This window comes from Mesocricetus auratus, unplaced genomic scaffold, assembly GCF_017639785.1.
Source record: "Mesocricetus auratus isolate SY011 unplaced genomic scaffold, BCM_Maur_2.0 Super-Scaffold_100022, whole genome shotgun sequence".
In the NCBI taxonomy this organism is placed as follows: Eukaryota; Metazoa; Chordata; class Mammalia; order Rodentia; family Cricetidae; genus Mesocricetus; species Mesocricetus auratus.
In genome coordinates this window covers 24,414,082-24,441,521 of record NW_024429203.1, presented here as the reverse complement: position 1 = coordinate 24,441,521, position 27,440 = coordinate 24,414,082, and the positions used below count along the sequence as shown (strand labels likewise).

The following is a 27,440-nucleotide window of genomic DNA, read 5'->3' as shown; positions in this document are numbered from 1 at the left end:
ACAGCTGAAATTAGGGTAGCCAGCCTGATTGGGGGATCCATAGGAACTCCTGTATAAGAGTGTGCCTCCTGCCGGGGCAGATGATGGTTGTTCTGGATACTACATTCCTGCTAGGGGACTACTTTCAGCATTTCCCTACCAGGAGTCAACCCATCTCTAGTCTCACACAAACTGAGCAGGAGCACTGTTTTGTCCCAAGCCAAGCCAGAAGGCAGTGTGGGGTTGGGGCTGGGGGCTGGATCTCCTGGTCCAGAGCTCGGTGTGTATTTGCCAGTGCCTCTGTTCTCCTGGCTAAAGGAAGATATTGGTCTTAAGATTCATATAGTTGAGCTGGGTGTTGGTGGTGCATGCCTTTAATCCCAGCACTCGGGAGGTAGAAGCAGGCGGATCTCTGAGTTTGAGGCCAGCCTGGCCTACAAGAGCGAGTTCTGGGACAGGCTCCAAAGCCACAGAGAAACCCTGTCTCGAAAAACAAGCAAACAAACAAAAAAGGTTCTTACAGTTGAAATGAGCCGCAGGGGAGGCTGCGCTGTAGCAGGTGTTCAATCAACAGCATCCATTGAACACCTGCTGTGTGCAGTATTTTTTGGGTGATTGGACCTTCTCTGTTCCCACGTGGGTGGGAATATCTGGTCTTCACTTCAGATGGCCATAGAAGAGCCTGGGAGGGAGGGGGATTGAGGAGTGAGGTACAGAAGTTTCCCTAGGGCTACTCTCCTTGTCTCCACCACAGATCTTTGACCTTGACTAGGCTGTAAGCTGAGCCCTTCACTTCCTAACACAGTTGCTTCTTTATTGCTTGCAAGGGAGCAGGTCCCGAGCCCACCTGCTCTCCCTGAGAGGGCTGAGGAAAAGCACTCCCAGGCCGAAGAGCTGGGCCTGGGGCCGCGAGAGGCTGAGGAGCCTGAGGAGACGGTGGCAGTCAGCCCCACCTCACCTGTCTCTCCAGAGCTGTAAGGGCCAGTTTTGTGTGTCTGTCCTGTCTTCCAGTGTTTGGACTGCTGAGTGCCTGTTCCCCTTGAGTGGTGGCCAGGGATGGGGTAAAGGGTGAATGCAGCCTCGGTGCTCTGTGTGCAATTTTGAGAGCTCCACCAGCTGTCACTGACCCTTGCCAGGTCTGAGGGTGGGTGAGGGGAACCTTGTGCCTCATCAGGAACCAGGAAAAGTATGTTCTCTCCTCCACCAAGTACTAGTTTTCTCTGAAAACAAATATGGAATGTTTTATAAAGTAAATAGGGGCTCAGGGTTGGGAGGGGACTTGCAGGAGAGTCAGAGAGAGAGCAGATTTGCCCACTAGAGTCCTGACTTTTGACTTCAGGCCTGAGGTAGCTGTGCCAGGCTCCCCCAGTGAACGAGGGGCACAATTATGCAGGGCTGTTGAGCAGATAGTCCTCTTGCTGGTGACTCACTGAGAGCTTCCCAGGCCAATGAGCTCATTATCTCATGTCTTCATCTCATCACCCTAACACTGCTGGAGTCACGTGGGCATGCAGCACCCTCATGGTTTTTAGACACTGAGCTATCCTACAGCGACGAACGTGACCTTCTCAGGTCTCCTGGGAGACTGTGGCCCAATGGATCAGGGTGCTGTTCATGAGGAAAGGAGCTGAGTGTGACTCAGAGAGAAGAAGTTAGGTAGAGGTCAGGAGGTAGACCCAGGCCCTCTATGGGGAGGCCAGAGGCTTGGCTTAGCTGCTCTCCAGACACCTTGACTGCCCAGTGCCCTGACTTTATGTTTCTTCCTGTCATAGTGATGCTGTCCCTTCTGGGGTTTCCAGCCCCTCTGGGCTCAGGGTGTCCCACCCTTAGGAGCTGTTTGTTTTGCTTTTCTTGAGTCTTTTCCAATGGGAATCGGCTGTTTTCCAGAGTGGTGCAGGAGTCCTGCATCTGGCAGCCGAGTCTGAAGGGTTAGGCACTAGGCATCATTGTCTGCATCTTTTGTTAGCATTGTGGACTAGTAAATGGATCTAAGCCACTGGCTGGCTGTGTAGCTCAGTGGTAGAGCGTTTATTTGCCTAACATGTGCAGGTTCCTAGTTCAGTCCCTGGTACAACTGCAGAGTCGGGTATCTGACTTTCTAGCTTAGCAGTAGTACCCCCACTCCAGAATGCTCCAGGGGACTACCTCTCTCTCCCTGCCATCCCACCCTGATTACCCCTGTGTATCTCTGGTGGCCAACCTGAAATGATTAAGTTCCCCTGGTGCCTCCCCTTTGCCTCCCCTGACTGGAAACTGGGTCTCACAGAGGCTGATACCTGAGCGGTTGGCCTAGAAACCAGACCCACCTCTTCTTCCAGAGCCCTCAGCTTCCTGTCAGCTCCTTTAGGCATCATTCAATGCTTTAGACTTACCAAGTATTCAGGATAACCAAGTCTTTAAGCCAGGCAGGCAGGGAATGGGCTCATTTGCCTACGTGTCAGGCGTGCAGGCAGGCTCACTGGTGACCATAGCCTGGGCACGTGTCTTCCTGCAGCATCTGTCCCCACAGCTATCTGTGCAGCCCACAAGGGAGGCAGCCATTAAAAGGTACTGTCACCGGGAGAAAAACATGCTTTCTGCCAAGGTTGGAAATGAGTTGGAGGGTTGATGAGGCAGAGAGCTGGGGGGGGGGGCTTGTGGAGGGCAATATTCTCAGAGGAGGTAGCAGCCATGATGCTGTATCTGCCATCAGCTGAAAGCCAGGATGTGGAAGGAGGGAGGGGGCGGAGTTGGGAGCAGAGAATTGATAGCATGGCTTAGGGTTATTATCTGAGTTCTGACTCTAGGAATAGGGAAGGACAGGTCTTGACGGTATTTCAGAGATGTCACTAGCTTTTTCTGTCTTTCTCTCACTAGTCTCTGTGGGCTGCAGTGGGATTCTTCACCCTCTTCTCTTCTGCCATTCTGATCTGTCCCCTCCTGCTGCCTTCCATCTGCCATACTGCTGAACTAGAGGGAGGGGGTTTCAGGGCTCTCAGTAGGGCTGGCTGGCTCCCCTGTTTGACTCTCAAGTGGTTTTTGGATTCAGGTCCTGCACCCATGCTCCTGCTGGACTGAGCCATGGCCAGCCTGTAGTGCCTCAGCACCATGTAAGAAGAGTGTTGTTTCTGTTCTGAGATCTACTGGAATGTGAGCTTTATGGACCCTGGCTTTGAAGGAAGTAAAATACTTTATCATGCTACTGTTTATAACTCTCCAGACAATCAGCAAACTGATGCCATTGTTGTCTTCTTAACAGTCCTCTGTGCACTTGAGTTAGTGCAGAGTTTCTCACCATTTCCAGACATGAACATAACCATGAACTGATGAAAGCCCCTCACTATGTTTGGGTCAGAGAAGCACTTGGCTCCTTTGGCAGCAAGGCAGGGAACTTGTGGCTTCCTCTGAGGTTCTTCTACATTGCCGTGGCCTCTGCGTAGTTTGGGAGGCAGAGAACAGACTCTGGGACCTGTTTCTGAAATGAGCCTTAAGTTGCAGGCAGAGCTATAGTGGGGGCATGGAGACAGGATTGCGAGCTGTTCCAGGGGAGGACCCACGAGGGTCAGAACTTCAGTCTTCTCTGCTCTGCCAGTTCCTGAGCCACCCCTCAGGCCACAGCCTCCCAGGGCTGTTATGGGCTGTCCCCCTCCTAGGATTCTGAACCTTATCCAGTCTGTGGGACTTGTCCCATAGGACAGTAACTGTGTGTTACTGCCAGCCCCTGTGCGACCTATTTGGAGGCTCCCCATTAGAGTTTTTGTGTGATGTTCTGTAGCTGTGGGACCTTGGTGGGCACTAACACTGTAGTGGTAAGCTGCCTCTCCCCAATGCAGGCAAACCACAGAGGCTACAGCTCCCCAAAAGCAGTTCTCAGAGGCTATACTGAAGGCCATGGAAGAGGCAGTGAACCAGGAACTGGAGGGAGACCAGAGACGGCTGCTGGAGTTGCAGAAAGAGAGGCAGAAGCAGCTGGAAGAGAGGCTGTGGAGAGAGGAGGAGGAGGAGGTGCAACAGCTTTTCCAGCAGAAGGAGAAATCCCTCAGGTCTTCTTCCGCCCCATGGAGGGGTGTAGGGAGGGAGGGGCATCCTTTTTCCGTGCTGACCCATCTGGGATGCCCACAGCCTCACCAAAGTAGCTCCTAGAAACCTTTCCCAGAAACCTCTGCTGGTATCATATTGAGTACCCAGGAAAACACCCCTGGCCTGGCTCCTTTGGCGACCAGGGAGACTGGAGTGGTGGTTCTTCAGATAGCTTTTCTGCACTAGGATAAAAGCAGCTCCTGCTCAGAAGAAGAGGGCGAATGGCTACCAAGAAGGTAACAAGCAGCACGTCACAGCCCTCAGCCAGGAAAGGCTCTTCAGAAACATGTGGATGCACTTTGTTGACAGTTTAATGCCAAAGCTTGTTCTTTTAGACAGAACATTCAAGAGCAGTTGAAAGTTACTATTTTTAGACCATAGATAGCTAATCCGTGCTTAATTTTGAGGAAACAAAACAGGTAACCAACATTTGAATAGTGGGAGGTCAGGTTCAACTTCTCATTAGCCCAACACAGGCTTTCTGCACCAGGTTCACTCTTTGTCACATCTTTTTGGGCCAAAAAAGGTCAGGGTGCAGCCAACGGCTTACCTTAGAATACGGCTTCTCTAGCACCCAAGGCAGCTCCTCAGGGCTCTAAGCTTTTTGTGGAGACCGTGGTGCTGGAAGTATCTATCTCAGGGCCGAGAACATGCTAGTTGCTCCCTAAATGGCATTTCTTGTTTTGGTTTTGGGTTGAAATGAATATTTTTAGCCAGTGATGACCAAGTGATTTCTCTGTGGGCCACAGCCTGTCTGGCTCTCTTAGAAGCAGTTCTTTAGGAGACTCTGGTTTCTCTTTCCACACAGACATTCCTGGGTGTGGGTCCTCCTCCTCACAGCTGAAGGAGAGGACAGATAGACTCTTGCCCTTTTCTTAGGTATAAAATGAAGAGCTTAGATTGCTCTAAATTCCCTCCCCATCAGCCCTACATTCATGTTGGCTGTGTAAATTTTGCCACGTAAAAAAAGACAGGATTTTTTTTGGGGAATCCAAAAGGAAGGATTTGTACTTTGCTCAGATTTTTTTTCTCTTTCTTTTTTCCCTCTCGAGACATGGTTTCTCTCTGGCTTTGGAGGCTGTCCTGGAACTAGCTCTTGTAGACCAGGCTGGTCTCAAACTCACAGAGATCCTCCTGCCTCTGCCTCCCGAGTGCTGGGACTAAAGGCATGCACCACCAATGCCCTGCCAGATTTTTTTTCTCATTATAGAGGAAAGCAGTGGTATCCATAACTTGAAGCAGGGAAATCCTATATCTGTTTTGGTTCTGGAATTTATTACAGACCTTTTCAAAGAGGTTGTCTTCTGGTCTTCTGAGTCATGTTTTTTCTTAGGGTTGAACTTCCTGGGTGCACTGTACACATTCACTAGTTTGTGAGGTCTATATGAGGAGTTACTCCCACCCCAAAAGATGTCATTTGTAACAGCAGAGGTATATTTGCTTCTAGTGAAATGATGGGTATCATTGGTCAGGTAAGGCGCCTCTCATGGACATTTAAGGCTTGCTAATAGTTTGGGACCAGATGATACTGCACAAACCCAACACATTGATTAAATACCATTTTTTATGTCTGTTACTATATTTAAGTCTTGATATAAAAGACTTAAAGACAGTATCATTAGCAAGGTGTGCCAGTGTAAACCTGTAATCCCAAGCACTTGGGAGCTGAAGGCAAGAGGATCAGGAGTTAAGGCTTCTTTTGTCTACATAGGGAATTGGAAGCTAGCCTAGGCTACAGGAACCCGTCCCCTTCTCCAAAGGGAGGCAGGATTCTTCCCCCCAACCCCAGGTTTTTGAGACAGGGTTTCTCTATGTATCCCTGGCTATCCTGGAACTCTCTCTAGACCAGGCTGGCCTTAAACTCAGAGATCCACCTGCCTCTGCCTTCTGAGTGCTGGGATTAAAGACGTGTGTGACCACTGCCTGGCAAGAGGCAGTATTCTTGCTCTGAAGAACTTCTCTGTCTTGTAAGGAAAGCTGCCAGAACAGATTATTTATGAGGTACCGTGATGCACGACACAGGGCAGCTTGTGCTAAGAAAGGCCCTCATGCAGATTGGAAAGGGAAAGGTGAATTGATGAACTTGCATGTTGGGCGGCGAATGTGATTTGTCAGATAGAAAAATGGAATTCTTGACTGAGGAACCAGCATGAGCAATAGTCAAGGGACAAAGAAAAGGGTAGTGAGATCTGGAGATGGTAATACATTTGTTGTTCCTAGGATAGAGTCTAATGAAAAAGTAGTGAGAAATGTGGGGCTAGAGGCTGGCTCTCAGGGTGGTTGTGACCTTCCTGAGTGAGCATTTTGTCTAGGAGGATAATCTGTATAGGTGTAAGCGATCCTTGGACCAAGCAACCTGGCATTTGTGTCCTTTGACAAGGGTAGATGGAGTTTAGGTCCATGAGGATCCAGCATGGATGACAGGCTGACTGATCTCTAATACTAAGGGTGGTTTGTAGGGAGGCCGCGAGGCTCTTAGAGGTCTAGTGGCATGGGTCCTGAATATGAGGAAGACCTCTGTGGTCACTCTCAGCAGCCGACCTTTCCTTTTCCCTCAGCCTCCTAAAGGCAGAACTGCAGAAAGCTGCTGAGGAGGAAGAGGAGGAAGAGGAGACTCGGATAAGAGAGGAAGAAAGCCAGCGGCTGGCCCGCTTCCGGGCCCAGGTGCAGTCCAGTACAGAAACATTTGAGAACCAAATTAGGTGAGTCCACATCGGGAGCTGCCTGGCCTGAGGAGATGACCTGGGTGTGTGGGCCTTTCTCCATTCTGTTCTGTTTGCCCAGAGCCGAGCAAGAGGCTGCCCTGCAGAGGCTTCGAGAAGAAGCAGAGACCCTCCAGAAGGCCGAAAGAGCCAGTTTGGAACAGAAAAGCCGGAGGGTGCTGGAACAGATAAGGGAGCAGCTGGGGGCCGAGGAGAGGAGTGCCCAGGCTGCCTTGAGGGCCGAGAAGGAGGCTGAGAAGGAGGTGGCCTTGCGGCAGCTGAGGGAGCAGCTGGAAGGGGAGAGGAGAGAGGTGAGTGAGCTAAATGAATACTGCCCCCTCGACACAGCACGCAAAGTACAAGAGGGGCTAGCTCCAGTTAGGGGTGCAGGGAGGGGAGCTGACTCCCTGAGCCCACCGTGCGGACCCACTCAGGGCAGGTGCTCGCCCTGGTCTCTGAAGCAGATGTACAGGGCAGTGAGGAGCCACGGCCACAGCAGAGGACTTGACACTAGGGGCTGCTGGCCCTGTTGGCGGCTCAGTGGCTCCTCTCCCTGACTCCTTATCTGGAGTAAGACACCAACCCTTTGCGCAGGTTCTCTCCTCTTCGCTTTCTCCTAGTGTCACATCAGCCTCCAGATTAAATCCAAAGTCACAGGCCACTGAGAGAGCTTTGGTCGTTAGACACCCAGTGATCTAGATCAGGTTCCCAGAGGGTCTACCTTGACCTCCATCTGGCCTGGCCTGGCTGTTTTTATTCCCAGCTGTGGGTTTGTGTGTGCTGCTGTGGGCTTGTTCAGAGTTGGGATGGAAGCAGTGCCTGAGGTTTACTGACAGGCCCCTCTACACTGGCCTTGTTCTACTCCTCTGCCAGCTATAGACTTTAGGGGCTGACTATTTTAAAACAAAAGTATCCCTGTGATTCTTCTTGATCCCTTGTTAACAAAGAACAAGGTGGTCTCCAGAGCCCTGGCTTCCCATGGTCAGTACCTAGCCAGCACTCTTCCAGCTTCTCTCACAGGCCTTCTGCTTCTTCTCCTCAGGCAGTGGCAGGCCTCGAGAAGGAGCACAGTGCTGAGCTGGAGCGGCTCTGTTCCTCACTGGAGGCCAAGCACCGGGAGGTGAGAAGAGTGTGGCCGGTCTGAGGGGACAGAGCCTGGGCTCTCAGACCCCTTCATGCTGGGTGGCCCAGGAGTTCAGCCCCACCCTTGGCCAGTAGGGGATGAGTTTCCTTCCCTGGTAGTGACTCACTGCATGGTGGCTCCACTTCTGAGGGCCCCATTCTGTTGTGTGTGCTGGCATCTCCTTAGGTGGTCTCCAGCCTCCAGAAGAAGATAGAAGCAGCTCATCAGAAAGAGGAGGCCCAGCTGCAGGAGAGCCTTGGTTGGGCAGAGCAGAGAGCCCATCAGAAGGTTCACCAGGTGATTGAGTATGAGCAAGAGGTGAGTGCTGGTCTGTCAGCTCCGCTAAGGTCTCCTGGGCCGTCTAGCCTGCATGGCCTCCACTCCCTCCAAGCCGGGACCTGTGGTACTGCTGGGCCAGCGTGTTTGTCGGGAGGGGTAGTGGTAATAGTTCAGATGCTTGGGTGCTGTGTGTGCATTTGGGACACTTCACATGTACGACCTGAGGTCCCCAGGCCTGTCTGCTCTCAGTCCTGCAAGCTGTGTTCCTTCTGTCCCCTTCCAGCTCAGCAGCCTCCTTCGAGACAAGCGCCAGGAGGTAGAGAGAGATCATGAGAGGAAGATGGACAAGATGAAGGAGGAGCACCGGCAAGTGATGGCTGAAGCCAGAGAGCGATATGAAGCCGAGGTAGCTCAGGCCCTCCCTCTCCAGCACATGCAAGCATAGGCTGGATATTGTCTGCCTGTATGAGTTACTTTTTTTATGTTGTTGTGGCAAACTCCCTGAGAAAGGCAAGTCAAGGAAGGAAGGAAGGAAGGAAGGAAGGAAGGAAGGAAGGAAGGAAGGAAAGAAGAAAGGAAGGAAGGAAGAGTTTCTTTCGGCCCAGTGTAAAATTATACTCTTATTATGGTGGGGAAGGCGTGGCGGCAGAAGCTCGACGCAGCCGGCCACACTGTGTCCATGGTCAGGAACAGAGCGGCGAGAACTGACACAGTTTTGATTCAGGTGGTCTGAGACCTCAGCCCATGGGATGGTGCTGCTCACATTTAGGGTGGGTCTTCTCCCCTCAGCTATGTCAGTCTAGAAGATCTCTCACAGACATGCCCAGAGCCTGGCTCCTACACGACTCTAGGCTCTGTCAACTTGACAGGCAGTAATAGCAACCATCTCATTATCCATCTTTGGCCTAGAGATGGCAATGTTCCACGACTTGAGTGGGCCCAACTCAACTTGGCTTGCTCCTGTTGGGGGTGAATGGCGGGAAGGTAGCTGTGTGACTCTAGTACAGCCCAGCCCCTATGGAGGACCTTTGGGCTCCTGCTCTGGTAACTGGAATCCAGACTCTTTGTACAATCTTTTCAGGGCATTAACAGCAGCCTCATGACAAAATCTGGGGAGCTGATCGTGACCTTCATCGACCTAACTGACCCAAGCAGGAGTTGGGGAGACTGGTTTTGGGGGTGCTAGACGCCACTGTAGGTTCCCACCGATGGCCCCACGATCTTTGCAGGAAAGAAAGCAGCGGGCTGACCTCCTGGGGCACTTGACTGGAGAGCTGGAGCGCCTGCGAAGGGCCCATGAGCGAGAGTTAGAGAACGTGAGGCAGGAGCAGGATCAGCAGCTTGAGGACCTAAGGCGTCGGCACCGGGATCAAGTGAGGGCCTGGCGGATGGGGCGGCACTTGGGAAGTCTTGGGTGCTGATCCAAGAGTTGTGGGGCAGAGTCTGGCACTTTTTGGAATGGGATCTCACCCTGGCCATGTCTATACTTCAGGGTATCTTTGCTCCTTTGTTTTCTGAGCCTGGGAGTAGGCCCAGTATTGGAAATGAGAGGTCAGCCCATTTACATTTCTGGGGTGGTCAGGTTCCGTGTCTCCTTGCCCCACTGGGAATCAGCAAGATGGGGCGTGCTGTATGCCGGGAGGCTGCAAGGACAGGGAAGGCGGAAGCAAGCCTGAGTCCTGCTTAGAGTCTGGAGTTTGGGTCTTTCTCCTCTCCCTCAGCTAATACCTTTCACCTTTTGTACACCCATGGCGTTCTCTCTCTATACTTCTGCCAGGAGAGAAAATTACAAGACTTAGAGATGGAACTTACAACCAGAACCAAAGATGTTAAGGCGAGACTGGCTCAGCTGGATGTCCAGGTGAGGGAGGGCAGTGGCCAGATCAGTCCTGCCTTGTTGCGTGGGGTTGAGCACAGAGGGCAGGCTCCACCTTAGTCTTGGGGTCCACAGTCAGCCTGGGCCTTTCCTCCCTTCAGGAGGAGACCATGCAGAAAGAGAAGCAGCTGCTCCTGGGCGCGCAGAGGCAGGCTGCTCTGGAGAAAGAGGTCTGCTTGCCCACCCTTCCTCTCGCTTGTTCCCCACCATCTGTTCACCCGTCCTGTCCAGGGCCCTGGGTTGCCAGTATCAAGTGACCCAGTAGACCTGACTTTCAAGCCTCGGGAAGTGGGGCTCTGCTGGGAGACCAGGAACCTACAGATCCCAGATCCTAGAGACGGTGGCTTCAGTGGCTCTGGCTTCCGCCTCCTGCCTTGTTGTTTTCCATCCCACACTTCTGATGCCGCCTGCACCTCACCTTCTCCCTAATGGGTCTGTGGACATTCTTATCTTTTCCTGTGCCCCAGGAAGCCACTGCCACCCATCAGCACCTGGAAGAAGCAAAGAGAGAGCACACCCACCTGGTGGAGTCAAAGCGGCAACTGCGGAGAGTCATCGATGACCTGCGCGCCCGGCGGGTGGAACTGGAGTCCCAGGTGGATCTGCTACAGGCACAAAGTCAGAGACTGCAGAAGCACGTGAGGTAGTGTGGGCACTGTGTTCCAGCTGCAGACTCACGTGAGGTAGTGTGAGCACTGTGTTCCAGCTGCAGACTCACGTGAGGTAGTGTGGGCACTGTGTTCCAGCTGCAGACTCACGTGAGGTAGTGTGGGCACTGTGTTCCAGCTGCAGACTCACGTGAGGTAGTGTGGGCACTGTGTTCCAGCTGCAGACTCACGTGAGGTAGTGTGGGCACTGTGTTCCAGCTGCAGACTCACGTGAGGTAGTGTGGGCACTGTGTTCCAGCTGCAGACTCACGTGAGGTAGTGTGGGCACTGTGTTCCAGCTGCAGACTCACGTGAGTTAGTGTGAGCACTGTGTTCCAGCTGCAGACTCACGTGAGGTAGTGTGAGCACTCTGCTGCAGCCAGTGGCCCCCTCTTTCCCCGCCCTCTGCCCTCTGTTGCTTTCGGGCCTGTCTCATCATGGACTCCACAGGGAGAGCCCATTTTGGAACCAGACAGAAGCAGCTAGCACATCTCTGCTACACTTTGTAGGGAATGGAGTGCTGATGCTATAAGAAAGAGAGTACTCTGGGTTCTGGTGTCCACACTCCAGCCCTGTGGCCTCATGGCCCTGCCTCCTGCTCTCTTCCTCACCACAGTAGCCTAGAGGCTGAAGTACAAAGGAAGCAAGACATGTTGAAAGAGCTGGCAGCTGAGAATAACGCATCCCAACATTTGGAGCCAGATCTCCATATTGAAGACCTAAGGAAATCACTTGGCACAGTGAGCTTGGGCTGAGGCCTGGGAGTGATGGGAGGGGCGGTGGAGGGAGGTGGAAAGGTGGGGCATTTGGAGAGGAACTTGGCTCTGCTTTATTTAGGATCTAGCCTCCTCGTCTTGTTCTCCTCTCCACCCTCTCCATCACTCAGATGGTAACTGTATGTAAAGAGCACCTGGGGGCTGGCAGAGCTGTTCCTTTGACTAGGACACCAGGAGGGGCTTCGGGATTCCTTTAGCCTGTAGGGTGTTTGCTTTTGCTGCACTCAGCTGGCATTTTCTATTATGTGTTTGCAGAGTGAGACCCAAGAGGTGTCCTCTTCTCTCTCCCAGAGCAAGGAGGAGATGGGCCTATGCATGGACAGGTGAGTTTCCCTAGCCCATCGTGTGTCAGAGCTGAGATGACAATGACCACCGTTGGGGCTTGGTTCAAGGCATGACCCAGGGATGGAAGAACCGTCTCTACTAAGCTAATATCCTACAGTTTGTGACCTTTAGCACAGCATGTCGGTGCCTGCTGGCCTCTAGTTGAAGGTCAGACTGCTAGGAGGCACAGGCACACTCTGCAGAGTGTGTGAGCTATTGGTTCTATGTGCCACACTCTCTATGTATTTAACAGTGCTATCCTAGCTCCAGTCTAGTAGCTTCTGTATGTTCAGGCGGACATGTGCTGGAGAAGTGACCCTGTGGCTCAGTGTCGTTTTCAGTTTTCCTTCCTTGCTCCCTGCTGCCCCACAGTGTCCAGCACTTCCTCTCTGCTGAGGGTGTAGCTGTCCGGAGTGCGAAGGAGTTCCTGGTGCGCCAGACACGTTCCATGCGGAGGCGACAGACGGCATTGAAAGCTGCCCAGCAGCATTGGCTCCATGAGCTGGCTAGTGCCCAGGAGGTGGATGAAGACCTCCCAGGCACCAAGATCCTTGAAAACGTGCACAAGAGCTTGGATCAGGTTAGGAGCCTAGAGGAGGGCCTGCCAGCCTGTGTTGGGAGGTCTGAGGGGGCTAGCTTTCCTCAGCTGAGTATTCTGGGAACTCTGAGATGGGCCTTATGGGCCCTGGGGTCACCTGCCCATCGTGGTCATACATCATGTGTAAACACCTTCTCTAATTATAAATTGTTTTATCTTTGTAGTACTCATCTTTAATGAGTGAGTTACATAGGTTGAGGGTCCCTAACTCCCAAGTCAATGCAGGCAGTAAAGTCTATGCAGATATTCCCAAATCTCAGGTATTTCTGAGGCCAAGCAGTTTGGAAATGGAATATTCAACCCGTATTGCCATTGCCATGTCCTAGGTGAAAGGTAGGGCCAATGTCTAAAATATTCCAAGTCCTGTGCTCTTCTCTGCTGCTCTGGTACACTGGAGACAGAAGATCTTTGGATACACTCAGTGTAAGGTCGAGTAGCGCCCCTGGCTGGCTTCTCCGACTGTCTAATTTGCAATGAAAAGACAGAGATGCCATCATTGCATGATGTTGCAGATTTTTGTTCCAGTCAAGGCCACAGTAGCATGGGTTCCGCTGGATCATGTCTGAACCCTTATAATTCTGATGGTGCCAGAACTGGTGAGGCACACGTGCCCTGAGGCCTGAGTGCCCAGCTGTGGGCAGCGGATAGCAAAAGGCTTGTAGACACAAAGATGGGCGCCCAGGGTGTGTCCATGCTATCCCTGGGCACTTTACTGCTGTGGCTTATTCCTTTCGTTGGTGGCAAGATGGTAGTAATGGCTAACAGAGTAATGGTAACTACTTGGTTCATAGCTTGAGAGCTTAGCATCTACAGATACGGTGTTCCTCATGTAACACACTGTCCTGTTAGTTCTCAGAGTCTGAGGGAAAGTAGCCTTTCTTTCAGATGAGCAGCTGGACTGAGGGCTAGGGATGTGTTTACGACCACCCAGCCAGCAAATACCAGAGTTGGACCCTAGCATTTCCGCCCCCTTCCTCCCCTGCCACAGGAGACCAGACACCGGGATGAGATGAAGTCAGCCATGCGGAAAGGCCTGAAGAAGAAAGAAGAGAAGCTGAACCAACTGGAATCTTCTCTACAGGAAGAGGTGTCACCCTGTGGTCACATAGCCCACTGTGTTCCCTCTCTCCCTTCCTCTTCTATTCCTGGGAGCCTTGATTTCCTAAGGCCTGGAGAACGGGATCTCTAGAGCTCAGGCCCTTGGCTGAGATAGCAGAGGCGATGGCCCTGTGGAAGCATCTGAGTGGTTGATGTCTGTGATCACGGGCATCCTTGGGGCTTCTGCTGCTTGGTCACAGCATTCCTGGTGAATATCACAGAACTGGGGACTAGCCCTGTTCTTCCTGAGTGGTTCCAGGAGAGGTGTGACCAAGTGTGGCATCAGAAGTGTCTCTTCCTTCCCTGAGACTGTGCGAGATCTTCCCCATGACCCAGGTTTCGGCTTGGGAGCAGGGGTGCTCAAATGGGGAGACCACAAGGCTAGTTTTGGGGGTGGATGATGGTGTTCCTTTTGTCCTGGGGGACCCTATGGACTGCTTCACAGACAGTTGGGTTCTCTTAGCTTAGCCCCTCTACTGAGGCAGACTTGTGGTGTGCCTCTCCTGGGTGCCTATAGAACCTCAGACCCCAGAAGAGCCACCTCATCAGACCTCAGGCCTCAGCACAAGGCAGGCGGAGTGAAGCCACAGGGAAGGGACAGTGCCAATGGCCACTTGTACCTGCCAGGTCTCTGATGAGGACACTCTGAAAGGATCCTCCACCAAGAAGGTGACCTTTGATCTCAGTGACATGGAAGACTTGAGCAGCGAGAGTTCTGAGTCCTGCCCGCTGCCTCACAGTGAGTGTGGTGCACAAGGGAGCCAGGGAGGGGGAGGGAATGAAGCCTAGTGCTGTGGAGACTGAGGAAAGCGGGCGGGGGGGGCGGCATTCCAGGCCCCTCCCCCACGCCCTGCACTGGGCCTGTGTCTACATGAGGTCCATCCTCAGTGGCGGGTCTGCCTCGTGGCGGGATGAAAGATCCAAGGGTCCCTGCTGTCTCCTCTCTCCAGGCCTCCTGCTGCCACCCGCTCTCGGCTGCTCTGGCCTGTGGTTGGGTCAGGGACCTTGTTTTTCCTTTTGTCTATGTCCTTGGGTCTCTTGTCTGGGACACAGAAGCCCCCCACCCATCATTTGTCCTCCCATACGGTCCTTAGCCTGTTATCTGCAGTAGTAGGATACTCAGGTGCCAGCCAGATCCTGAATCCTTTCCCACCATCTGCCTCTTTCAGTCACCCCAACCCCAAGTTCTGCTGATCCGAACAAGATCCATTACCTGAGCAGTTCCCTTCATCGGATCAGCAGTGAGCTGAACGGTGTGCTGAACGTGCTGGGCAGCCTCAACTCCCAGATCCCACCACAGGCCCTCAGCAGCCAGCCCCCGCCACCACTCCTCACCTCCTCACTCCGGTCCTCCAAGAACGTCCCTGCCCCTGCCTACTCCCTCCTGACCAAGCCCTCAACCTCACCGTCTGCCACACCCACGTCCTCTCAGTGGGCCTGGGACCCGGGACAGGGCACCAAGCTCTCCTCTTGCTCGCAAACTGTGGATGATTTCCTGCTGGAGAAGTGGCGCAAGTACTTTCCCTGTAGGTCCCTGGTGGGCACCTGGTTTCTGGGCGGAGCCTTCCATCTCTCTCTTTTGCCCTCTCTCATAACCACCCTTTCCTTTTCCTTTGCCTACCCCTTACTTCCCTCTCCATCTTTGGTCCATTGGCTCTGTCAGTGGGCCCTGGTGAAGGAAGACCCTGCTGTGGCCTTACAGCCTGAGACTCTGTGCTGGGATGTTTTACACCAAGCCTGTACTGTGCAGAGCTTTTATTATCAATGCTAGAATTTAGGCAGAATCTAAAAAAAGTCATTGTTGTCATCCTGAAGTCTGTCGTAAATATAGTACACCATGACACTTACACACACACACACACACACACACACACACACACACACACACACACACACACACACACGCATGCACACAAACACACACACATGCGTACATGCACACACTCTTTAGTCTGTATTGCAGTTCTCTGAGGTAGTAATTAATTTTCCCATTTTATAGACCAGTAAGTTGAGGCTCAGTGAGGTTTAGTACCACGCTCCAGAGGGCTCTGTGAGTGAGTGAGTCACAGACCAGGTGTGGACTCTATCTGTGACCCCTTGGCACTGGCTTCTTCTCTGGGCTCCAGACTCCTCCTCTAGTCCATTCCTTGTTGAGGAACACAAGTCATAAAGGCAACCATTTGAGGAAAAATGTGAAAAACATTTTCTGCCCCAGCCCAAATTGAAAATTAGATTTTTGGAATCAAAGTAAATAGGACCGTTCTTGTCTGCCACCTGTCTCTCGCCTTCAGCAGGAAACATTCCCTGCCATTGTTTGTTGTGGGGATGTCCTTTTCTGGGAATGTAGGAGGTGTGGGTAGAGAACATGAAAGTGGCCCGCTGGGGCTGGGGCAGGGGCTGGGGCTGGGGCAGTGGCAGGGGCAGGGGCTGGGGCTGGGGCAGGGGCTGGGGCTGGGGCAGGGGCAGGGGCTGGGGCTGGGGCAGGGGCTGGGGCTGGGGCTGGGGCAGGGGCTGGGGCTGGGGCAGTGGCAGGGGCAGGGGCAGGGCAGGGGCAGGGGCTGGGGCAGGGGCTGGGGCTGGGGCAGGGGCTGGGGCTGGGGCAGGGGCAGGGGCAGGGGCAGGGGCAGGGGCTGGGGCTGGGGCAGGGGCAGGGGCTGGGGCTGGGGCTGGGGCTGGGGCAGGGGCAGGGGCTGGGGCAGGGGCTGGGGCTGGGGCTGGGGCAGGGGCAGGGGCTGGGGCTGGGGCAGGGGCAGGGGCTGGGGCTGGGGCTGGGGCAGGGGCTGGGGCTGGGGCTGGGGCAGGGGCAGGGGCTGGGGCTGGGGCAGGGGCTGGGGCTGGGGCAGGGGCAGGGGCTGGGGCTGGGGCTGGGGCAGGGGCTGGGGCTGGCTCAGCTGACGACCGCTGCCCTTGAACTCCTTGCTGTTCCAGCTGGCGTCCCATTGCTCAGTGGCTGCCCTCCCCCACTGGAGAACAAGCTGGGCTATGTGTCTGTAAGGTAAGCCTCACAGTCAAGAGCCACACTGTACCTCCCTGGACAGATGGCACCAGGGACAGGTAGGGGTAGACCTCGTGGTGACCCCAGGAGCCCAGGCAGGTCCCCAGTCCAGAATTACCTACATCTGGCTTTCGTCAGAGCAAGTGAACAGTCAAATCCCTACTGCTGAAGTTCAGTGGGTGTGGGGAAGGGTGTGTCTGACTAGCTGTATAGATGTTGTGCACTGCTGCTGTTCAGGAGCCTAAGGTGAGACTCTGTTCTTCCTGTGGCCCCACAAGTCCTGGAGTCTGGCCTGTCTTTGCCATTGAGATTTCTGTCTGATTCCTACAGCCTCATCTTCTCCAATTCCTGCTGAGCAACATCTGGAGTAAGAGGGACACCTCTCTAGTCCTGTTATTAATTTCCTATTCACCTTTTCCCTGCCAAATATTCTCTTCTCCCCAACCCCAGCCCTAACTGTAAACCCCGCAGCCATGTCTGCTTTCTGAGCCAGTCTGAGAGCTGGTGCTGCGTAAGTATCTGAGCTGACAGAAGGAAGTTTCTTGCTGAGATTGGCTGATGACGGACAGATGTAAAGGTCCCGAGTAGATTCTGCATCAGGTTCCCAGGAAGCGGGTAGAAGGCAGCCACTCCCTTCCCTTTGGGGAACTGATGCTTGCCTCGCCAGAGGAGGACCTTTGAATTGCTGGAGGCTGTACACGGCTGCTGGTGGACCAGAGAGAGGAGGGAGGAGGTGCTTGGCTGTGACACGCACGCACGCACGCACGCACGCACACCCCATCTGCTTCCTGCCCGTTCTCTTCCTCTGCTAACACTCTCAACTCTCTTCCTCTTCCCTAGTGAGCAGCTCAACCTCCTGCAGCACTCCCATTCTCGAGCCCCCAAGATGGACAGTGTCAGCATTCAGAGCATGATAGAATCTAACAAGAAGTGGCTAGATCATTTCAGGAATGACCCCAAGGTGTATCCTTTTAACTGGTCCCCAAACCCTCGTCCCTTCCTGCGTAGCAGCTGACTGTCCGTGCTCCAGCACAGGCTTCTGATGTCTTAGGGACACCCTGTTGGGCCTCTGACCCTTCCTTAGCATTCACTGCACATGCTCAGCTATCCAGTTTTCCTTCACTTTGTGGCCAGACAGCTCTTCTCCTCGGTGCCCAAACCAACAACCACTTCGAGCTTACTACAGCTGGGCCTGGATGAGCACAACAGACTGAATGTGTTTCACTATTGAACTCTGGGGGGCCAGGGCAGTGGCCTCTTCCTCTATACCAAGTGCCTGAGGGGCTGCCCACACTTTATTTCCCTCTGATCAAGCATGTCCTCCACTGTGTGCTCCACCCAGGACTTGGAGGAACCACCGGGTAGGTAGGTGGAAAGCGCGGCATGACTGTAAACGACTACACACTTCGCCCATGGACTGTCCCGAGCAGAAATATGCGAACATGTACAAACTTCTGCATCCAAGTGGCTGTGGAGGACGTCAGGGATGTGGCTACCTGAAGTTAAAGCAGCTGCCTTGGGAGGCCTAGGAAGTCTCCCTGGAGGTTGGATTCCTGGCTGTCAAGCCCTGTCAAGGGCTCTCGTGGAGGTGGAGAGTGCGGTCCTTTGTTCAGGACAGCCCCGTAGCATGGCTATGCCCTGGAACTTGGCAGTGCTGGGCCTATAGCTGTCTTTCTGATACCTCAGCCCTGTAAGGACCGCATCCATTCCTCTCTTTGTGTGTTCTTTTCTGTTTTAACGTCTTCTTTTGACTATCTCAGGGTTAGGCTCAGCTGCCTGAGTCCTGCTGGAGCTGTTAGAGGTCCCAGATGTTCTGCCTCTTCCCCTTGCCAGCCCTGAGCTCTCCTCAGGGCGAGCAGCCTTTCCTCCCTTAGGTTGCCCTCTGGAGCTCTCCCTTGCTCTCAGGTCTCACCTGTCTCAGGAAGCCAAAAAGAAAGCCATTGAGAAAGACGGAGTTGGCTTCTGCTCCGTCTTGATGTTTCTCTTCCTACAACATCCCTCGTGTATCTGTGAGCCCTGTCTCCACCTGTTCTACTGAGCCACCCCAGTCCAACTCTCAACTCCTCCCAGAACTAGGTGGGAGGGCTGACTAGTACCTGGGACTGGCAGGGACTGTCTTGGCAGGTTGCTGCTTCTGGCACAGCCTCTACAGCCCCATGTCCCCCAGCGGGCTCTGCAGGAGATGTACTCAGCATCTGTCTCATTGTTTAAATAAAACACCCTCATTTTTCTTGTCTCGAGAAGCTGCGGGCTGCCTTTACCCCTGCAACCCACAGAAGCCCACTCTCATGCTTTACCGCCCATCTCTTGGCCATGGAATAAGACACTAAGAACCAGCTGGCTTTTTTACCCTCTTAGATATTTTTTAGTTATCAGCCGACCACACACAGAAAAAGTCCATTTTGTTACTTGATCCACTCTATGTGCCTTGAGAACAGCTCGTGTGATACGACCAACTCTGGTGACAATCCTGTGTTTTTTTGCATCTATTAAATCTCAGCAAGTCTGTTTTCTACAAGGCAGTCCTGTGAATTGTTGGTCTCTTTGGAGGCCTTTGTGTCCTTCCTCCTGAGGGGTAGGGAGATGGGGGCAATGACTGTTCATGGACTATCTCCCTAGGTATCTGATTGAATTATCCAACAGTATGGAGTTTGGTGCAGGTGTGGTCTGCTCCATTTTTATGGGTGACAGAAGCAAGGCTCAGAGACCTTTAGGTGCTTGGGGGAGCCCTGCACGCCATCCCCGTCCCCCGGAGGATTCTCAGCCCTATACCTGCCACTAGTCCACAAGGGGTTCTTGCTCACATTCACCCTAACCCTTTCCCTATTTCCCGCTTGCTAGGCTGGAGACCCATGGGGCTATTTCCGCAAAGACTGGGTTTCTTATCCCACGTAGATAAACCTAAGCTGGCAATGTTAAGTGGGTCCCCTCCTCACTCCTCTGAGTGAACAGTCTATGTACATTTTTGGGGTTGTAGCATGGGAGTAGCTAGGAGAACCAACTCCCATGACTTTCCTTCATGAAGCTGTATAGAAAATCAACTGGAAACAGAAGAACTTAGCCCAGCGCCCTAGCCACTTCCTAGGAAGGAAGAAGGAAATGAGGACGGGATCATGCTGACAGCTGTCGAACACTTCATGTATTGTGGTTTTCTTACAATCTTGTTTTTTAATACTTTTTATTTAACTTTTTACAAATGTCACTCTCAGTTCCCTCTCCCTCCCCTCCTCCCCACCCCTCACCCCCACTCCATCCCACTCTGCTCCTCAGGGAGGGCAAGGGCTTCCATGAGGGATTTTCAGAGTCTGTCACATCATTCCGGGAAGGGCCTAGGTCCTCCCCCATGTGTCCAGGCTGAGAGAGCATCCCTCCACGTGGTATGGGTTCCCAGAGTCCATCTGTATGCCAGGAATAAATATTGCTCTACTCTCCAAGGTACCACAGATTGCCAAGGCCTCCTCTCTGACACCCAGGTTCGGTGGTGTGTGTGTGTGTGTGTGTGTGTGTGTGTGTCTGGATCAGTCCCATGCTGGCCCCTCAGTCATCAGTCTGGGGTCCATGCGTTCCCCCTTGTTTAGGTCAGCTGCCTCTGTGGGTTTTGCCAGGCTGATCTTGATTCCTTTGGTCATCACTCCTCTTTGCAGCTGGATTCCAGGAGTTCAGTTTGGTTCCCAGCTGTGGGTGTATGCCTCTGCTTCCATCAACCACTGGATGAGAGTTCTAGGATGGCATATAAGGCAGTCATCATTTTCATTATCATGGGAGGGCATTTAAGGTAGCCTTAGTGCCAGTTGGTGTCGTTCTTTAGATCTGTGAAGACCTCACTAGTGCCAGATCTCTCCTCCAACTTATACTGGCTCCCTCTTTTCTGGTGTCTCCCATCCTTCTCTCCTCTATTCTTACCCAGCTCAACCTTTCTGCTCTCCCATGTCCTCCTCTCCCCTGTCTCCCATCTCCTTCTGTCATCCCCTTCTCCCCCCCCCAATCCAATTAGGAGATCTCATCCCATAACCCTTTTCCGGGTTACTATGCATATATCTCTTAGGGTCCTCCCCTGCACCCCAGACTCTCTGATGGTGGGACTGTAGGCTGGCAGTGCCCTGCTCCATGTCTAAAATCCATATATGAGTGAGTACGTACCATGTTTGTATTTTTGTGACTGGGTTACCTCACTCAGGATGGTTTCTTCTAGTGCCATCCATTTGCCTGAAAATTTCAAGATTCCATTTTTTTCTGCTGAGTAGTACTCCATTGTGTAAATGTACATTTTCTCTATCCACTCTTCAGTTGAGGTGCATCTAGGTTGCTTTCAGGTTCTGGTTATTACAAATAATGCTGCTATGAACATAGTTGAGCAGATGTCCTTATTGTATGGGTATAAATCTTTTGGGTATATGCCTAAGAGCGGAATTGCTGGATCTTATAGTAGACTGATTTCCATTTTCCTGAGGAATCTCATACTGATCTCCACAGTGGCTGCACAAGCTGGCACTCCCACCAGCAGTGAAGGAGTGTTCCCCTTTCACCACAATCTCTCCAGCATAAACTGTCATTAGTGTTTTTGATTTTAGCCATTCTGACTGGAGTGAGATGGTATCTCAGAGTTGTTTAATTTGCATTTCTCTGATGGCTACTTGTTTTTTATCTTAACCTTAGGAAATTGATATTTTAGAGATGAGGAAGCTTAAGCTCAAGGAGGTTAAATAACTAGGTCAAAGTCACAGAGTTAATAACTAGGATCTGAACTAGACCCATCTGTTCCTGAAAGCTGACACCCCAGTGTCAACAGCTCCTGTTTCTTCCAGGCTTATGGCACAGTCCCTGGCAGCTTTGTCTGAATACCTGGAATCTTACAACTTGTGGTTCTAGCTGGGTTAGTAAAAACTTCCTGGGATAGAGTTTAAAAGGGGAATTTGGGGGCCTGGGGATGTAGTGCCACATAATTTACTTGTTTAGCAGGGATGTGGCCCTGGGATCAGTGCCCAATATAGCCAAAAGCAAAACAAAAACCAAAATGAATGGTATTTGGCAAGGCATGGTGGCATGCCTATTTAATCCTAGTACTCAGGAGGCAGAGGCAGGTAGATCTCTGAGTTTGAGACTAGCCTGATTTGCAAAGTGAGGGTCAGGCCAGCCAGGCCTACATAGTAAGAATCTGCCTCTAAATAAATATTTTTAAATTAAAAACTCAATTGTCCTTTCCCTTTTCCTCTCATGGACTTTAGGATCTAGCTGGGCAGCTCACGTGATGGACCTCTGAGGTCAGCTGGAAGGGTTTGAGTCTGGGCTGCTGTAGAGAACATGAAAGAGTTGGCTGTTCAGTGGCATGGTGTACAGTGACAGGTTCAATCCTAGCACCTTGCCCTTCTGTGTTAGTTGGGGTTCTCTAGAGGAGCAGAACTTATAGACTGAATCTCTGTGTATAGAAAGGGGATTTATTAGAATGACTTACAGGCTGTGATCCTGCTGATCATACAATGACTGTGAACAAAAATATCCATGAATCCAGGCATTGCTCACCTGGGTATTTCAACTGGTCTCCAGTACATGCTGGAATCCCTAAGAAGTAGGCTCTAATGCTAGCAAGGTGAGAGCAAGCAGGCAAAGAGCCAAAGCTTCCTGCTTCCACGCCCTTGTATAGCCTCCAGCAGAAGGTGTGGCCTAGACTAAGGGTGTGTCTTCCTGCCTCAAGGACCATATCAGAGGTGTATGTCTTCCTACCTCAGAAGTCTGGACTAGAAGTGGATCCACTCACTTCAAAACAAGCAAATAAACAAGCGAGTAAACAAACAAACAAATCCCTCCATTTTTGGATTCCATTTAGTTCCAGATGTAGTCAAGTTGACAACCAAGCGGACCCATCACACCTGCTGAATACTATAAGCTAGGCCCACAAACTGCACAAGTTATCCTCATAGCTCTGGAGACTGGAAATCCGAGGTCAAGATTCCAGCATTTGGTTTCTGGTGAGAGCCTTTCTGCTTCACATATGCTCTCATGGTGGGAGGGCTCCTTATGCTCTCCTAAGGTCCTGGTCCCCATTCACGAGGACTCTGTCTTCATGTGCAATCATCTCCCAAAGGGCCCACATCTAAACACCACATCAGCACACATGTGGAGGAGTAGGCATAAGTTGTTTTGAGCTGAGGCCTCATTCAGCCCGTTTCTGCTTTATAGGAGTAGAAACAGCCTAGGGAGGCTACCAGAGACTTTGGGAAGAAACTTACAATTTTTAAAAAGTTACATGTATTTGTTTTGTATGTCTGTGAAGGCCAGAGGACAAATTGTGGGAGTTAGTTGTCTCCCATCGTGTGGGACCTGGAGATTAAAGTCAGGTGGTCAAACTTGGCAAGAAGTGTCTTTACTGGTTGAGTCATCTTGTTCCTGTAGGAAACTTGAAATGACAGCTAGAATTGGCCCTGTAGTCACATAGACCGGTATTCAAAAGGCTTCAAAGTCTCCCACATTCTCCGTAGTGCTCTGTGAAAATAGCAGACACTACTGATTCCTTCTGGAGAACATGCAAGCACAAGAGGGCTCCTTCTGACCCCCTCCACCCTGACCCCTCCACCCCTGACCCCTCCACCCCTGACCCCCTCCACCCCTGACCCCCTCCACCCTGACCCCTCCACCCCCGACCCCCTCCACCCCTGACCCCTCCACCCCTGACCCCTCCACCCCTGACCCCTCCACCTCGACCCCCTCCACCCCTGACCCCCTCCACCCCTGACCCCCTCCACCCCGGCCCCCTCCACTCCTGATCCCCCTCCACTCCTGATCCCCCTCCAACCCTGACCCCTCCACCCCTGACCCCTTCCCCCTGACCCCCTCCACCCCTGACCCCCTCCACCCCTGACCCCTCCACCCCTGACCCCCTCCACCCCTGACCCCTCCACCCCTGACCCCTTCCCCCTGACCCCTCCACCCCTGACCCCCTCCACCCCTGACCCCCTCCACCCCTGACCCCCTCCACCCCTGACCCCCTCCACCCCTGACTCCCTCTACCCCTGACCCCTCCTCCACTCCTGACCCCTTCCACCCCTGACCCCCTCCACCCCTGACCCCTTCCACCCCTGACCCCCTCCACCCCTGACCCCTCCTCCACTCCTCACCCCCTCCACCCCTGGTCCCCTTCCACCCCTGACCCCCTCCACCCTTGACCCCTCCACCCCTGGTCCCCTCTACTCCTGACCCCCTCCACCCCTGGTCCCCTCCACCCCTGACCCCTCCTCCAGTTCTGACCCCCTCTGCCCCTGACCCCTCCTCCACCCCTGACCCCCTCTACCCTGACCCCCTCCACCCCTGACCCCCTCCACTCCTGACCCCCTCCACCCCTGACCCCCTCCACTCCTGACCCCCTCCACCCCTGACCTCCTCCAGTTCTGACCCCCCCTCCACTTTCCACCCCTTTGCTTCTGCCCCCCCCCACTTTTCACCCCCGCTTTACTGGTAGGGAATGAGTCATTGCTAACACCAGATGCTGTGGCCCTCCAGCAGTCCAGCAGTGCTCTCCTACCCTCTGCCTCAGGTTGTTCCTGTGTGAGAACCAGGGGAGCCTAGGGGAGAAGATACCAATGCCAAGTGTTGGACAAACAGAACAGACTCTACACTGACTCCAGTTGGACCACTGGCTACAGGATAAGGCTGAGCACAAGATGGCCTGGTGGCAAGGGTCGCCACTATCCTTGTTGGTCAACTTGCTTTTTGACAGGACCATTTCATTTCCACAGACTCTACACTCCAGTGGCTTCCCCAGGCACTGGTCTCTAGTCAGATGGGGGCCTGCCTGAACCATCTGGGTAATCAAGCCTGAGCTGGGACATCACTATTGAAGTCCCAGAGTCCCAGCCTGCCCACTGAAGGACACCTGTCGGTCAAGAAGCAGGCTGGGGTAGACAGTGTGCCTGAGGCTGTGTTTGGAGCTGCCTCAGTTCTTTGACCCAGTTCAGGTTAAACTACGGGAGTGGTCAGCCTGCTTCCAGGCTCTTGTCTGGCACAGAGCAGAGGACACTGGAGGCACTTTTGAGTATCTCCATTGAGGACACGTGTGTCCTCTCTTAGGGAGTAGTAAGTAGTTTAGAGGGAGGGGGGGCGAGATAGCTCAGAGAGTGAAAGTGCTTGCTGTACAAACCTGGCAACCTGAGTTCAGTCCCTGGAACCTGTGTGAAAGTGGAATGAGAGAAGCGACTTTACAAACTGTCTTCTGACCTCCATACATGCATCATGAAATGTACCTTCACCCCCACCGTAGGAAAAGGAAAATAAGGGAGTATTTCGCCTCTTCCCCATGAGAGACTAGGTTTTATAGCTGTACCTGTCCTGCAAAGTGGCTTCCCGGAGTCAAGGAGCCCTCAGAAGAGCACTCAGCAAATCCTAAGGACCCAGTGAGTGCTAGGATCATCATCTGCCCTTGCAGGAAAGTCAGGAACTTGGAGATTCTGTGCCTTACACAGCTTCCCACAGTTAACAGCAGAAGTCTGAGGCCTGGGTCTAACTCCCTGCTGGCTCTCTGCCTTCACAGATCCTGCTGCTTAGGCTCCTGCTCCCTGGGACTGGGCAGGGATCCAGTGTAGCCCCACCACACCTGTCTACAAGACATCTATTCTGGGCTGGGTAGATCACTCTCCATTCTGCCTTGTGGTGACCAGATTCAGTAGGATTGGCTTGATGACAGCCACCCCCTTGCCAGTCTCCAAAACCAAGGGCTTTGGGGAGTGAGTGGAGACCAGTCTTCTCTTGGAGGGTGTCAGAGCCTGAGAGGCATTGGGATGGGGTGGGCAGGAGCAGTGTGGCAGTCACACGATCAAGTGCCCGTGGTGGGGAGGGACTTTGCGGCTAGCTGGCAGTGGCTTTTCTGGTGCTGAGCCCAGATCACAGCTTAGCCAAAGGCATTGTTTCCAGTGACCTACTTCCTCTGACCAGACTCCACCTTCCACAGTTCTGCCACCATCCACTAATGGGTCAAGCCATGAGGTCACAACACTCACGGTCCAGTTATCTCTGAAGACAGATGCACTCTACAATTCCCTAGGCACCTGTTAGGCTGGTTAAGTTGACAGAAAGGTTAGCCACCATCACCCTATATGTGGAATGCTGCCATGTGAGGGTGAAATGAGATTTGTTTTGAGGCGACAAGGGGAGCCTTTATTGACAGAGCCATCCACAGGTGACTGTGCCACCTTTGTTGGACTCAGTCTGCTTTCTGTTCTATATAATAAAATGTCCAAGACTGGGTAATTTGTAAGTAGCCCTTTATTTCTTCATAGCTATGAAGGCTGAAGAGTCCTAAGGAGCATGGGGGAAGCATCCGCTCAAAGCCTGGTGAGACCTTGCTGTGTGTGGTGGTTTGAGAGAAAGTGAACCCTAATGGATGGCACCATTGGGAGGTGGGGTTTTGTTGGAGTAGGTATGGGATTATTGGAGAAAGTGTGTCACTGTGGAGGCGGGCTTTGAGGTCTCATGTATGCGCAAGTCATGCCCGGTGAGACAGTCTACTTCCTGTTGCCTGCATATCAACTTGTAGCAGCAGCTACCTCTCCAGAACAATGTCTGCTTGCACCCTGTCGTGTCCTGCCATGATGATAATGGACTGAACTGTAAGCTGCCACCTCAAATGTTTTCCTTTATAAGAGTTGCCATGGTCATGGTGTCTCTTCACAGCAATAGAAACCCTAAGACACTGTATCATAACTTGATGGAGGGTATTATGGAGAGACAGAGAAACATATTAGCTCAGGTTTCTTTTCTTATAAAGCTGCTAATGTTCTCATGACCCCATCTCTCCTGGTTTGCCTTGTTCATGTGACACAGCTAAGAGTCATCAGAGAGAAGCTTCAGCTGAAGAATTGCTTAGATCAGATTTGCCTGTGGGATGTTTGTGGAGGATCTTTCTAATTAACTGATGAATAAGGGCTCAGCTCACTGTGGGCGGGATTATCCCTAGGCAAGTGGTCCTGGGCTGTATAAGAAGTTAGAGGGCATGGTCTGGTGAGGTGGCTCAGAGGTTAAGAGCACTGGCTGTACTTTCAGAGGTCCTGAGTTCGAGTCCCAGCAACCACATTGTGGCTCGCAACCATCTGTAATGAGATCTGGTGCCTTCTGGCCTGCAGGCCGACATGCAAGAGGGACATAATAAATAAATAAATCTTAAAAAAAATAAAGCTAGAGGGTCAACAAGCCGCATTCCTCCCTGGTTTCTGCCTTGAGTTCCTTGATGTCCTTCAGTGATTGGCTGTGACCTGAAAGTGTAAGCTAAATAAAGCCTTTCCTCCCTTCCATTGCTCTTGGCCAGACTGTTTAGTCACAGCAATAAGAAGAATACCATGGCTGGGCATTGGTGGCAGCATTTGGGAGCAGCATTTGGGAGGCAGAGGCAGGTGGATCTCTGTGAGTTCGAGGCCAGCCTCCAAAACAATACAGAGAAACCCTGTCTCGAAAAACCAAAAAAAAAAAAAAAAAAAAAAAAAGAATACCATGAGCCCATTTAATCCTAATCTCCCTCATAAAACACAAATGCTATCAACACACAGCTTTGGAGACTGTGAAATTTTTGACATGACACATTGATGCTATAAAAGGATGTGTGCAGGGGGAGGTCAGCCCTTGCTGGTTGCAGAAGGACTTTAAGATTTGGATGGAAGCTTGGACTAGGCACCGTTGGAGGCCTCCTTGAACCCTGAGATGTTTTAGTTGTAAGACACTAAAACCAAATGTGGATCATCTTTAGAGCATCACATAGCCAGCAGATGTTCCCTTCCCCCCCGTTGCTGCCACTGCCCAGCAGAAGTGGATTCTGGGAGGGAGGATAGGGCTCATCCTTAGGACTGGACCCTACTTGGTCCTCCCATCCTGCTGTCCTACTGACCACACATACTTTCCTCTCAGTTCAACCTCCCCTTGGCCTGGAATCCTGTCTTTATGCTGGGGGATAGAGACCTGTACCTGGGTTACCAATGGATGAGAGCTAAGTTCCTCTTCATCTTTG

The 27,440-nt window shown here is 52.5% G+C and overlaps 1 protein-coding gene across 8 annotated transcripts in view; it reads left to right on the top strand.

The window, feature by feature from the left end:
* Cep164 (centrosomal protein 164) overlaps window positions 1-18,971 on the top strand; it is a 66,763-nt gene extending 47,792 nt beyond the window's left edge. For 4 of the 8 annotated variants that reach the window (XM_040729846.1, XM_040729843.1, XM_040729839.1 and 1 more), the window contains 20 exons: window positions 807-953; window positions 3,792-4,001; window positions 6,597-6,740; window positions 6,823-7,051; window positions 7,783-7,860; window positions 8,050-8,181; window positions 8,426-8,548; window positions 9,372-9,515; window positions 9,920-10,003; window positions 10,120-10,188; window positions 10,486-10,661; window positions 11,282-11,405; window positions 11,697-11,764; window positions 12,138-12,345; window positions 13,352-13,450; window positions 14,089-14,200; window positions 14,631-14,987; window positions 16,390-16,456; window positions 17,297-17,419; window positions 17,591-18,971. In XM_040729846.1, coding sequence (XP_040585780.1) covers window positions 807-953; window positions 3,792-4,001; window positions 6,597-6,740; window positions 6,823-7,051; window positions 7,783-7,860; window positions 8,050-8,181; window positions 8,426-8,548; window positions 9,372-9,515; window positions 9,920-10,003; window positions 10,120-10,188; window positions 10,486-10,661; window positions 11,282-11,405; window positions 11,697-11,764; window positions 12,138-12,345; window positions 13,352-13,450; window positions 14,089-14,200; window positions 14,631-14,987; window positions 16,390-16,456; window positions 17,297-17,419; window positions 17,591-17,687 — 2,791 coding nt within the window. In that variant the 3' untranslated portion in view covers window positions 17,688-18,971. The remainder of the gene's footprint in view (window positions 1-806; window positions 954-3,791; window positions 4,002-6,596; window positions 6,741-6,822; window positions 7,052-7,782; window positions 7,861-8,049; window positions 8,182-8,425; window positions 8,549-9,371; window positions 9,516-9,919; window positions 10,004-10,119; window positions 10,189-10,485; window positions 10,662-11,281; window positions 11,406-11,696; window positions 11,765-12,137; window positions 12,346-13,351; window positions 13,451-14,088; window positions 14,201-14,630; window positions 14,988-16,389; window positions 16,457-17,296; window positions 17,420-17,590) is intronic. The other 4 variants (XM_040729847.1, XM_040729845.1, XM_040729841.1 and 1 more) reach the window with 3 other exon arrangements.
* Window positions 18,972-27,440: the final 8,469 nt, after the last annotated feature.